The 14221-nt window shown below is 41.3% G+C and overlaps 1 protein-coding gene across 4 annotated transcripts in view; it reads right to left on the bottom strand.

Annotated features, from left to right (window-relative positions):
• The window catches only part of mast3b (microtubule associated serine/threonine kinase 3b), a 34063-nt gene extending 24162 nt beyond the window's left edge, over window positions 1-9901 (bottom strand). For 2 of the 4 annotated variants that reach the window (XM_020098421.2, XM_020098420.2), the window contains exon 1: window positions 1814-2277. In XM_020098421.2, the coding sequence (XP_019953980.1) occupies window positions 1814-1899 (86 nt within the window). In that variant the 5' untranslated portion in view covers window positions 1900-2277. Of the gene's footprint in view, window positions 1-1813; window positions 2278-6185; window positions 6276-9501 lie in introns of those variants that run through there. The other 2 variants (XM_020098419.2, XM_020098418.2) reach the window with 2 other exon arrangements.
• Window positions 9902-14221: the final 4320 nt, after the last annotated feature.

Genomic DNA, 14221 nt, shown 5'->3' on the forward strand with positions numbered 1-14221 from the left:
GAAAAGAATGGGCAAACTTTGCCCATTAACATGCAAATGAGCAGATTTGCCTGTGACACCAGGGTGAACAGTTCACAGTGGTGGTAGAAAAAAAAAGGCCAAAGGTTTAATGGTTTCCAGTTTTTGCTTATTTTTCTTGTCTTGCTTTGAAGGAAAATAAACATATTTGGGACAATGTAAAGAAGCTATCTTGGGCTGTAAGAAATTGTGATGAAAAATGTTATGCATTTTATAGACCTAAGATGAATCAAGAACATTATCAGGAGTCAAGATGAATTATTTGCAGCTGTCTCCAAACATTTTAAAGTGACCCTTTCCTGCTTTTTCTGTTTAATATGACAGTAAAGAGCATTTTAATATTTGGGACACATTTCTGAACACATGAAATTGGGCTCTATAGGAAACTGAGGTGAGTATTTTTCAATATTTTGGGACATTTTAAAGCTTGACAATATAACAAATAATTCCAATAAACTCACAGTGACAATAACTTATTTTTTGCAGCTGTAACCCACGATAGACAGGCCTGCAGTTCAGCTCAGAGCGAAGTCTGCATGAGACAGTTAAAAGCTGAAGGTTTTTATCTTTAACGTAACAGACCTCCAGCCTCCATCACACACCGGTTCAACCAACTTGCAATTACTGAAAGGGAAAGAAGCAGTCGCACTGAAAGATCCACTGTAAAGTGGCTTCAAAATAACCTGCAGCAGTTTTGCATCCATTTCACCAAAGCAAAGTGCACGTTGTGTCTGATATTTGCATAATTTGATTTAAGAACATACATTTTTAGTGTGTATTTAATTCATTTGCATTGGGAGATCCAATGGCTTTTATGTGCTAAATGTAAAACTGTCTTTGATGTCAAATAACCTGCTGCAGTGCTGTATCCTATTCCACCAAAGAAAACCTGATATTTGTAGCATTTCCTTTGTCAATAGCAACTTTTAGAGTAAATATTGTCAGTAAAATATAGAGGTAACTTTTAATGATGTTATAAAAGCTGCGTATGAACACAAACTCCTGGGTTGAAACACACCAATACAACCAGAGAATTGCAAATATGCAATGCACATAAAAAAAAAAGCTCAGTGTGGATGTATTGAACTACTACTGGAAGACCCTCTGTTTTATGCACCAATTCGAAAACTGGCTTTGGCTTCAAATAACCTGCTGCAGTGTTGCATTCAATTCACGCACATTGCATCTACAGGTTTGAGTAATTTCATTTGAGAATATCAATATTTTAGAGCAAACAGTGTCTATAGTAAAATGTAGTGGTAGCTTTCAATGATGTTTGAACAGCTGTGTATAAACTGGGAGTACATACCAGTACAACCAGTAAAGTATCATCCCACACATTTAATGTGTATTTATATAAAGTGCATGGGAAGATCCAGTGTCTTTGTGCATTAACTGTAAAACTGGCTTTGGCTTCAAATAACCTGCTGCAGCGTTGCATGTCCTTTCAAAGAAAACCTGCACATTGCATCTGTTTTTTTCGTAATTTCAATCGAGAATATGAATTAGTAAAGCAACTGTTGTCAGCTCAGTATATTGGTAGCTTTCCATCATCTGTATAAACCAAATATAAAAAGGTATAAACACAAAACCCCTGCTTTAAACTGCACCACCACAGGATTAAGGCTGGAGCAGCTTTCTGGGGAGCTAGCTTGTTTTGTTTTGTTGTTGTTGTAACATAAAGAGAAGCTGCATGAAAGATGAAAACCTGCCGGGACACATTATCTGTGGCTGATAAAGCAAAGATGAACAGTTAAAGTAGCTCCAACCAGCCCGGGCACATCCTGAGAACTACCTCTTCGAGCGCTTCAGCAGAGCTCCGGGGACAAAGTGGGACTTGTTGTGACTCGGCACCGCAGACCAGTGGCTCGGGTCCGACATGCTGGAGGCTTTTTCTCGGATAACGTCGTGTCGAAGTTCGGAAGAATGTTCAGAAAACTGCGGCTGGGGACGACGTGAAACCCGCGTCTGCTCCTCCGCCTCCTCCTCCTGCTCCTCTTCCCGCTGCTGCCGCCGCTGCTCTCCCCACCATCGTCTCTCGCTCCCGGCGGTTTCTTTTGTGTTCACACCGCTCGTCTCACAGTGGCTTCCGGTCGGCTCCCGGTTACATCCTCCGGGCCCCCGTGCGTCTGTCGTGCTCCTGTCCCCGCAGCAGCACCTCCATGCCGGTGTGTTTGTTGAGGAGCCTCCTTCACTTTGGAAACAAACACTCCGCTGGCTGCGTGACTCCGCGTGAGGAAGCTGGAGTCTGCTGCTGCGTTCAAGTGCTGCTGGTTACATCCGCTTTCACGCTGCTGCAAACCCAAGCTTGAGGCTGCAGCCACTGCCCATTGTCTCTGTTGGGACACTTGCTTCTTCATAAATCTCCAAGGTGACGTCTTCTACTGTCTGTTTTGTCCACCCAACTGCACAACCGAAACTAGAATCAGGGAGCACACACTGTTTGTATGCTGAGGTTCAACAGTCTCCTTGTTGCACTGAACTCCTGAGAATCTCCTGAATTTCTCCGGAGGGGCTGAATGTGAAAACACAAATGCGAGTGAGACCCTCTGGACTTTCTCCTACCAGCCCCCTTGAAAAAACTCCGGAGAATGTCCGAAGGGACCTAAAGCTGCACTGATCTCTGGAGATCCACTGCACTTTCTCTGCAGGAGGTGCATGTGTGAGCACAAATGTCTGAGTGAGGGCTTTATCTGCAGACTTTCTCCCTGCCTGGCCCCCTACGATAACATCAGCAGGAAGACGTGAGAATCTGATGTGAGTAAACAACAGTGGATCCACAGAGAGCGAGTGGAGGGTTGTTGAAGCGTCTGACATGCGACAGATGCAAAAATGAAATATATCTTGGTGAAAAAATGGAGCCACACATGGAGAAGCCACTGAAGAAGATGTCCAGAGCATTTCTGGCGACACCGGTGTCTGTGTGTTGTTAAGAAAATCACGTGATCTCCACAGCAGAGTTAATATGTCACTTCCTGCCTCCGTCTGCTGCTCCACCTCTCGCCGGAATAATGCAGAGGATTTGTTGCTGTTGTGAACACAACCTCCCTCGGTCCAATTGTGTGGACATCCTCTGGAGGTCATGTCAGAAAACGTCTTGTGAAACCACATTTAAATTCACTAGATCCAGATTCTTTTGCAAATTGCACACACTCTTAATGTTGAAGTGAAAGTGAAAAAATAAAAACAATAACAAGTAAAATCGATCACCTTCCAAAGAACAATGGATGTGTCTTACAGGGTAAATTGTATTTTAAGAGAAGTAACTCTGTTGAATGATGATCTCTCAATAATGTGTTGAGGACTTGTTCATATGTATTTGTATGTCAAACCTTTGCATAAAATAAAGGTACTAACTACACTCGTATTGACCTGCACCTGCACAATTAGAGACGTTACGAAGCAGCTGGAGTCAAATTCGCTATTTAAAACTGATATTTAATCATTGTGTGTGTGTGGGGGGGGGGGGGGGTCTGACAATTTGGTCAAAGTGTAAAAATAGTCAAACCCATTGCCATAGAAACACTGGCTTCACATTTTCCATTTTTATTCACACAGTGCAATGGCAATTTCCTACGGAGCCTGAAAGCAGCGTAAGATGTTGTTGGATGATACCATGAGGAGTGTCGTCATGGGAGGATTCAAGACAAACTTCTAAAAAGTGGTACATTCCACTGCGTATACCACCTCCAGTGGATGAATACTCAGCATGTATGTGTTTCAATGTCTTTTTACACCAGAAACATTTTGCAATGTTTACAGTTGTTTAAAGTGGATCTTTAAAAGTAAACACAATCTAAAGAACATCTATTTTTGCATTTCAAGGTCTATTTTAAGGCTTTTTGCTTGGGGTATTTTTTCAGCCCAGTTTCACTTCCTCTTAAAAAGAAATTTATTAGGTCCCTCATTAAAAATATAATTAATTTGTTAAAACACCACCACTACAAGAAGTATAAACTAATAATTAAGTCGATAACATAATCAAATAAGGGAATGTTTTAAAAAGAACACAGGCACAGGTGGGACAGTATAATCTCTTCCTCCCTGTATGTTAGATAAAAAGGTGTGGCACATTAAAATGATAGTAGATATCAATACATCACAGCAACAATAAAAAAGATAAATCTTACAATACATAACAGTATATTACGTTTATCTATATTTAGTTAGTTTATTCAAACTCTGCTTAGGGTTTAGGCTTCGGTCAGTCTGTCAAGGTTTCTTTTCATATTATAGACAGAAGTCTAGATGGTTGGTTTCTATGGAAACATTTGATAAAATCCAGTTATTTTATGCAGAGGTCAGTATTTATAAGTTGCAAGGGGAACATTGTTGTGATCGTCTCACTTTTTGGCACAGATATATTTAAAAAAACTTTGAACAATAGTTGTACCTATCAGTTACTGTTGTTTATAGGTCTATAGATGATGTGTTTGCAGTGTGAGGAGAACTGTATATTTGCTTTGTATGATTGTATGATCATCATCTCTTTTACGAAAACAATGTAACTGAATGAGTCCTTTACTTCCAACATTTGGTATGCTTTAGTTTGTATTTTGAGCCTTATTCTTCTAGTTAGCATCCACTGGTATCAATTTTATCAAATGATCGCTGTACCAGCAATATCTTCCCATCATATTCAGAATTCAGTTCAACATCTCATGTCAGGTAACATCACAGTGACCTACTATCACCTGCACCCATAGGTGCGATATAAAGATGGACGACATGACAGCTCCCCAAAAGTGAAGCCAAAAGGTCTCGATAGTGGCTGGCTGCAGTATAGGTCATTGACCCCCACCTCCTCCATTTTAGCAAATGGGACATGAACCAACTGTACAGCCAAGGTTTCTGTCATTTAGGTAGTTTTTCTCGAGTGTGGCTCCATCTCCTGATCACTGCTGCGCAGACTCTAGCTCCAAATGATGTCATCGGTGCAAGATGGCAACTTCGTTTCCAAGATATTTTGGTTTCATTTCTAGACTGTGGGAGGGAGTGGAGACTTCATTTACAGTCTGGGGCACGACCTCACTGTGCCTTAAGCCTAAAGGTGATTGCACCTTTTTTTGCGTGTGGAGGGGGTCCTCGAATGCTGACGGGACTGATGCCGGCAAGCGTGCGACCTGCTGTACCGTGGCACGAGATAACGACCGTGTGAAAACTGCGTCTCGTTAAGACAGCGGAGTTTATTCCCAGTAAAATGTGCTCATTTGTCAAAGGAGCAAAACAGGATTCATTACTGCACGGTGCCAGCCTCGCACTGCTCACACATCCAGAGACATGCTGGATGCAGCCGCCTCTGTGTTGCCTTCCTCCACAGCACCAAGCTCCGTTGCCAGGCAACCAACATAGACTTAGAGACAACTAATAATTGATCGGTCTTCACTGGTGATACAGTGAAGACCGAATACAGAAAATGTTTTGATGTCATACTGATCCAACCTATGACAGCCTGACCACTTGCATTTATCACAACCATCAACCAGTATGTATGTGAATCTGAAACATATTATTATAAAAGCAGATGGAGTTAAACCTTGGTTTTCACTGAGTTGTGGCTGTTTTAACACATTTATTTTGAAAAGCTGCTGTTTAAAGTCACTTGTTTGCTGTGCCTTTTTCTTACTTGATTATGTAGATTGTTTTTTTACAAAAAAAACCACAGCCACTAAACAGATCTTGTGGTGAGAATATTTGTCGGCTACTGCAAAGGCTTTGAATGTGAGAGTGGTGCAGCTTGACTGAATTGAAGGGGACTGTGTTGGGCCTTGGTGGAGGTTTGCATTCTAGTGAGAACTACTCTAATTTCAACAAAAAAGGCCACAGTTATATATATATATTTGCAATTTTAAACAAGACTGAGTAATACACTAACATTTATAGGCAGTGTAGTGTTTATATACTTCAGTGTATTCTGTTATCCTTGGGGACTATTGTCCGTCACGTTGTGGCCCATGCTCATGGTAATGAACGGACTTGTTACACGGTACAACACTGTGGTTCTCTGAGGTGTTTTTTTCTGGACAACAATGGCACTCTATGGCACAGAGGAATAATCAAGCTTTGTCTACAAATGACACCTATTATGTGGATCAGCAAATTATTAGTTTTGTGTTTAACCGGCTCAATGATAATGCTTTTATCTGTGCGTGACCTGTCTGTCTTACCTCCAGGGATGAAGGGTTTGTAAGGGGCTGCACGGGCTGCAGGGGCTGCATGGGCTCAGGAGGGTGGGGCTCTGGCAAGTGGGTGACAAACTGTAAGGAAAGAAACATGTGTACGAATTAGTACCATGACTCAGCTTCCCAGCGTGCCGCGTCTGTCAGCAGTCGGCTGATTTTGCCGCAGATTAGAGGTCGATGTCTTCCTCTCAATCGATGACGTCCCCCAGCCGATGGTGACAGTTTGGATGCAACTAAATGGGGAACATACAGTACAGACTCGCTTGAGCTCTTACACCACAGGAAGTCGACAGCTAGGTGTCAACACACCAGGCAGGAAGTTTTATCGTCCAGCACACATTTAATGAACACCTAATAATGACGTCTGAAGCCTCTGTCATGTGACGACATGCTGTCTATGTCTATGTACTTTAATTGATTGATCGATGCAGGAAAAACAAACTTTTATGGAGGAGCACGAGTGTCATAGAAATAATAGTAAAGCACTGAATTAATTATTTACTAATTATTCAATAAAATGGGCATTAATGAATATGTTTAGTAAGTAAGTCATTCATTGATTTTTAATAAGCAATATCAAGAAGAATTCAAATGTGAATCCATCTATAAAGAGTTCAAATTAAAATGGGTTTACAAACAAAACAAGAAACAGTTAGTAAGTGCTAGGCACTGGGGATGATGGAAGTGTTTGAGAAGGATAGTTGCGCTACGAGGTGGGTGCTACTGTCTAACCAGTACACTTTCTTACATCACAAATTTGCATTGTTTTACCCTGTTTTACTGGTGAAAGGCCCAAATTGTCATCGAAAGGCTAAATAAACGAGCGGCTGAACGGTCCAGCAAAACAAATGGCTGAGAGGAAAAGAAAAAGCAGCAGGAAACAATAATGCAAAATGAAATTGAGAAGAAATCCCTCTTTAAAATGCCTGATTAAAATGTATTCTTAATAGAATTTTTGCATCCAGTGAGTTTCTTTAGAAATGAATTTGTCTGTTTAAGAGATGTTCTTATTCATTGTTTTTACACTGCCTTTTAAACCCACTTTTCAATTTTATATATATATTTATTGATTGATTTTTATATAATTTATGAATTATTTTAATAATCCTCTTTTCAGTGTAATTAATTAAACTGTAACAAAGTCGATTTTTTTAATTACTTAATTAATTAATTTGTAAACTAATTTAGTCATAACTATCATATACTAATATAAGTTTAGTTTTTAGTTTTACTATTCCCGTGACACTTGTGGTCTTCCATACAATACAAACATTTGTTTTCCTGTACACACAAAATCCTCTACTCTACTTTTCAAAATACATATTTCTACCATCTCACATCTTAACACACCCTGTTTTGTTTGCATTAAAACATGCATGCTCAGCCATGCTGAGGTTTACATGTGTGAAGCTGACCCAGCACTGAAGCTGTTTTCTATTGATTCTCCTGCTCAAATGTAAGCTCTGCCTTGTGGGCACCACAGTGCTGCTATTGTCTCAGTGCTGTAGAGGCTTCTCATTGCTAAACACACACTAATGAACTTGTTGTCATAGTAATCCAGGGAGGATGGTAGGGAAAACAATTCCTTGACCAAAGACTCCTCGTTAAGTAGTGTGGGCTCATAATTACACAACATATGCAGCACAGCACATTAAATTTCATATTCCTCAAAACACAAAACCGTAACCAAAGCGCCCCATGTGTTGCTTGAGTGAGTTATCGTCCTGTCGTCTTTTCTATTTGACATTGTTATTCTGACAGCACCTCACAGACACTGTTGTCCACCAGTGTACACTGAGTTGAAAACCTCAGACTGACTCATTGATGACATTCACACTGAATTTGTGATTTGCTCAGATATTAAGGTCATTCACAGAGACTATGACACTAAGTGCGGCAGCAGCTATACAGGTCTGAGATAGCAAAATGGCTGCAGGATTGTCTTTACTGCAAACATAACAATTATGTCAATATTTATTTTTTATTCCAAAGCATTGTTTTCTTCCAACATTATTTAGTCATATTACTGCCCATCATATTGTACATAAAATAAAAAAAGGCCTTCAATTTAAAAATAAAAAATGTGCTTTGATGTTCAAAGCAAATTTTCGGACTTAAGTTTCATCAGAGGTTTATGTACATGAATATTAATTATCTACAATAAACAAAGCTGTGTATTAACAGCATTGTGCCAAGCTTATCAACAGAAAGCTAAACATCACAGGTTGGGTTGAGACAAATGAGCGTCTGGAGCGATGCATCCATCAACAGCCATCAGTAAGACCGTGAACCCCTCCCTGCTGGCTGAGCCTTAACCTGAACCCTCCTCTGTATCTTGGAGCAGGTGCAAATAAATGCCTAAAAATGAAAACAAGTGCATGCTCTGTTGAGATGACACAAGGTGGAGGCAGATGGATGGATCAGAGGATGGGGATGTGAGCGGGGAGCTCCTACGCCTTATGGATCAGCATCTATAGTGGGCAGCAGGTACTTCCCCCTCCCTTCCCAACAAAATAAAAAATAAGCATTCCCTCTAGGGGCTTGATGAGTGGGCGGATATAAAACTGAAGCCATGTCGTTTGGTGGAGACAGGAATCATTATTTATAAGGAAATAATGTTAAAAACATGCTCCTTTAAAGACTGAAAGGCATTTGTGTGTTTGTTTTGTGAGGGTGTGCATGTGATTCATGCAGGGATCGTGGAGCGAGAAGACAAAAGGGCTGGAGGAACACAACACATCACCATCACGACAGTATTCCCACTGATGCATGAGCTGTGCTAGAAGTGCAGCGTTTGGTTTGTTTCAAGTCAGGAAATGTCTGTGAAGCTGCTTAATTTTGAAGCTTCAACCCAAATTTGCACATGGTTCTCAAGTTTCCTGTTGTGTGGTTTAAGTTTAAGCAATAAATTGTGCAAACACAGTTTCAGCTCAAGGCCGTCACAGCTGCAGTCTACAATCAGTGTTTACTGATTAATAGGCAGGAAAACATGCCAATTCTTAAGCAACAGGTTTATGGCGACTGGAGACACGTTTATAGAACAATAAACTGAAGCTGCTTAAAACAATGAAGCCTCAAATCAACATGAGGGATTATTTGCTTTTCCATCAGTTGGCAGCTCTGGTCTCAAAGATTATCAGAGGATAGTGGCTTTGAACTATACATGCATATGAGGGAGAGACAGCAGGTGTAAACATGGCCACATAAACACCACTATCTCAACTTTACAAAACAACAGTCCACATGGCAGCCTGTGCTTTCACATCTGCAGCAGATGATACAAACAATCAGTGAAACTCACTCCAGAGTCAGAGAGGGGATCTTCAGCTTGTCTCGCCTGGACTTCATTCTCCCTGAACTCATGCACCAGGCGGCCGGGCGGCGGGGGCTTCACTCAGCGCAGCACCTCTCCTCTCACAGCCGGATCCCAGCCACTCATCGCCGCGGTGGGTGACTAAAAATAACCCATCTAACCGGCTGAGTGTGCGTATCCTTTACCAGCGTCTTCAGCAGATTCCAGGGGAGGTTTTTCTAACTATTCCCTAGATGGAACTAACACGCTAAACAGTCGTATGTAAAGATAATAGAAAGAGAATAACATGACGCGCCCCGGCGGTTCTGCGCGCTTCGCCCCTCTTCCGTCCTCGATGCGCACTGAACAGCGACTGCTCCGAAACCGGAGGGAGCGACGGGTCACCGCTAACCTCCATGTGACTGGTGGGAAGCGAGGGAGGGAGGGAGGGAGGGAGAGGGGAGTCAATAGGAGAGAGGGGGGGTGACAGTGAGTGGAGGTGAGTTTTGGTGAGGACGGGGTGGGGGGGTTGGAGCGGAGATGTGATCCACATTACGCGTGCGAACAGATATAGAAGCGTGACGAGGTATCGATTGTTGTGGCTTGTGATTTTCGTGTCACGACGTGAAAATACAAGTTCGCAGTGTGTTCTTCATGCCTCGTCTCTCTCTGCGCGCACTGGAACAAAACAGCAGCCGAGGAGTGAACAGGCTGCTGCTGGTGGTGATGAGGCTGGGGAATACCTCCACTGGTGACAGCTGCCACGCTGGAAGCGTTTCTCACTCTGCCCGTGCGTGTTAGTGTGTGTGTGTGTGTTCCTGCACTAATTGTGAGGACTATTTTAAGCAAAAACCCTATAGAGTGAGGACATTTTTTTTAGTGAGGGTTAAAGGTTCAGTTTGTAGAATGTAGTGACATCTAGTGGTGAAGTGTCATGTTGCAGCTGAATACCCCTCACCTCACCCTCCCCTTCCAAACATGACAGAGAACCTGTGGAAACCTTCACTTGTAATAAAAACCAACAGGTTTAGTTTGTCCAGTCTGGATTACTGTAAGAAACATGGCGGCCTCCATGCCAGCTCTGTATGTTTGCTGCCGTGTTTTCATTAGAACTTGCACAGTATTAAATTTGAGGAGTTTTCAGTTAATTCTTGTGACTCTTTGTCCGCAGCCTACGACCAAGAAATGGCCTCCCTGTTGTTGCTGATCGATCTCCTTCCTCCACCACCAGGACTGAAGACTCAAAAATACTGTGCAAAGGCAAAAATAATTGATTTCGGGTTTTTTTTATTCGTCCTTGTAATTATTATTTTTTCTGCATAGATAGCTTAACACCTAGGGAGTGAAACCAGCACTACCCCATTGTAGCAGGAACTCTGACATAGTGTTACAATTTTAACTATTTTGCAAATGTCAATTTAACTCTTAAAAGTGTGAAGCTATATAAACCCTTCAAAAGCGTAAAAATCAACTCTGTGGGACTTGACTTGTTGCTGATTAGGGTTAAGGTAAGTGTTTAGGGGTTGCTTTATGCCACTGACTGTCTTCACTAAGACAGAAGTAAGAATGTATGTGTTTTAGATATTAACCGTGTTTTTGGGACCTAAATCTGTTGATGTAGTCACATTATAGGGACTTGTCTTCCTCAGGGGTGGCAAATAGCTGTTGTCCATATCATTACATTTCAAGGTGAGAACATGTTATAGAAGGTTGTAGGTTAAGGTGTTTGTTATTAGGGTTACACAAATATCCACTAAAGTCATGGAGACATGTGTGTGCGCACATGCAGCACCATGTCTATGTAGTTTAGAGGAGTATCTGCAGTGAAAGCAAGAGTCTGTGCGAGCACGTGCAGACGTGGTTTTGACACGTTTGTGGGGCATGCTTGAATTTTCCCTTGCATGTGAAGGAGTGCGTTTATGCATGTGTGTGGTTGCAAGTGCGTGCTTGAGAGTCAGTTCTCTTGTAGCCTACCTATACTGCAGGGTAAGCCTGTGTGTGTGTGGTATATGATAATTACATACTTGAAAGTCAATTTGTGACCATCCAGTCCATACACTGTCTTTTTTTCGGTGTGTGTGTGTGTGTGTGTGTGTGTGTGTGTGTTTGAGCTTCAGCTTGGTTTCTATGGAATGCCTGCATCTCCAATAGCAACTGGTGACTGCAAAGACACCGGTCTCTTTCTGGTTGCTAGGGAGCTTGTGATGGTTTGCCTGGTTTCTATGAACATTAGGGCGACCCAAGTACAACAGTTAACAACCAGAAGAGTTTAACAAACACACACATACACACACACTTTAGTAGTGGTTGCGGTAATAGTTATTTGTATTTATGGGAAATTTTAGTGATGTGTGACTTTCTAAATTTTAGTGATGTGTGACTTTCTAAATTTTTTCTAAGTGTCTCTTGTAATTTTTCTAAATAAGATGCCTTAACCTCTATCAACAGAATCAATTTGACCACTAGGGGGCACTGTATAAATGTTTCTGTGATAGACGTTAGACGATAGATGTCTCGTGAGGTTAATATCTGACTGTACGGTATATAAAATATCCACTATGTTCACCAGCTCCAGTGTGTTTTCAGAGCTGCAGCCAAGAACAACACTATGTGAGCACTAAGAGTGAACCAATGCAGATTATATTAGTCTGCACAGAAAATCATAATCAGTCCTATAGAAAAATGCAGCCTCCTCAGGGGGATTCCTGCTCCTGATTGCTTGGTAATTGTTTTGTTGGAGCGACATTTAAAAGGAGAGTCGGTGTCTCAGTTGCCATGGCAACGAGGGCTTTCCTGCTCTTCCCTTCCCATGAGTGCGTGTGCTTCCTTCAATCTCTGCTGTGTGAGATGAGGCTTTAGTCTAAGCGTCGTTTCTCACATGTCCCTCAGCAAATGGCAGCCGAGTCAGATTCAATCCACCACCAGTGAGAAGGATGGTGTTTAACATTCCATCACGTTTTGTTTTGTCTCCTCTGCTGTGTGTAAAACTAAAAAGTGAATTGCCGTACAACCGTGGAGATCACAGCAAATGGTTGCAAAGTGTAAATACAGTATATCTGAAACAAAAGAAAAAGCTGGGGAACAAAAAACTGAGTATGCTACATCCTAGTAAATAAGACATAGAGTGGAGTGTTTTTGGATAAAAGTAGCTGGTAGATTGAGGCTCACACACAAAATGTCCCCCACAGATGATGAAGGCTTCAGTTACAAGTGAGAGGCCTCAGGCAGGAGTCACAGTGCAACAATACGTGAGAAATATAGAGCTGTTTCAGTTACAAATTACCAATTCAAAAGAAGCTTGTTGCAAGTGAAAAAAAACATATGCACAAAAAGATGCTGTGAATATTTACAAAATTTCATGTTCACAAGCAAACGTGTCGTAAACTGATCAGCAACAATAGAAAACATTCTCTGTAATAATAAACCTCAAAGAATTGATATGAAAAAGGTTGAACTCTGCTGGATAATGACAAAAGTATACATAACACAGTTTGTAAGTGAAGAGACAAAGGAAGTTGTTTTATCACAAACTGTGATGCAGGAAATGATATAGCACCACAGGGTTGGTGAGCAGCAGTAACTGAGAGTATACTGTATGTGTGTGTATCAGTTTGTTTCTGTATTTGTGATTGTGAGGGAGAAAAAAATATTGAGGTGCATCTCAGTCCACAAGATGACACATAATCTTTATTGAATGTAATGTATGAGTTGACTGTGTGGTCATTTTGTTTTTGTAGTTATTTTATGTCTCTCCGTGTCATTTTGTTGCCAGTTGTGTACGTAACCACCAAGTAACAAAACTCGTCAGTTCTAGTAAACACGATCAACTCCAGACTTCCATCTGTGATTTACAGAAGCTGAATCATTTAAGGCCCCTGAGTTATCTGCTTGAATGGTTTTGGATACGGGGTCTTCCTCTGCACCTTCTGCTGGGGTTTCCGAGTGAAGATTGAGAACAGGAGCTGCTTTCGAATGACCACCTCCGTTAACCACTGAAACCAAACATCCCCACCAACAGAATCCCCCCGAGCTGCAAACAGTGTTTCATCCTAAATTTATAAACCAACTTCCTCAGGTGTGGTTGAAGTGTTGCAGTGTGTGCGTGTGTGTATAATTTTTACCAGCATACCAATACTGTTTGTTAATACTTTTTAGCATTGTAAGATCTGAAGTTAATATTATGAGTCTTTACTTTGGGCTGATTACTTTGTTGGACACAAAACAGTGAGTAAGAATCTGTGTGTTTATGTTTTGCTGATATTAAAATCAACATCCTGAGTCACACAGTTTATGAAGAAACCCACTGAAATAAGAATGAAAACACTGAAACCTGAACCTCAACTGTCTCTGTGACCATTTATTTTGTTTCATTTATAAAAGTATGACGGAGGAGGTTGTCCACTAACCAGAGGGTCGGTGGTTTGATACCTGGCTCCAAAGTGTCCCTGAGCAAGTCACAGAATCTAATTTTCCACGAGCAGCAGTGTATGAATGATGTGTGATATGAAGAAATGTTACATATACATGGTTGATGTGACTTGTACTGTGAATTGCACAGACTGTATTTAAAGATGGATGACATGCCCCAGAAGTGAAGCCAAAAAGTCTCAATTCCCACCTGGTGGCTGGTTGCGGTATAGGTCATAAATTATGTCTCCTATATGTTAGCAAATGGGACATGAACCAAACTACGAAGTCTAATACATTTTTCTCAAAGATAGTTTCTGTG

The sequence above is a fragment of the Paralichthys olivaceus genome, chromosome 3 (genome assembly GCF_024713975.1).
Source record: "Paralichthys olivaceus isolate ysfri-2021 chromosome 3, ASM2471397v2, whole genome shotgun sequence".
Lineage (NCBI taxonomy): Eukaryota > Metazoa > Chordata > Actinopteri > Pleuronectiformes > Paralichthyidae > Paralichthys > Paralichthys olivaceus.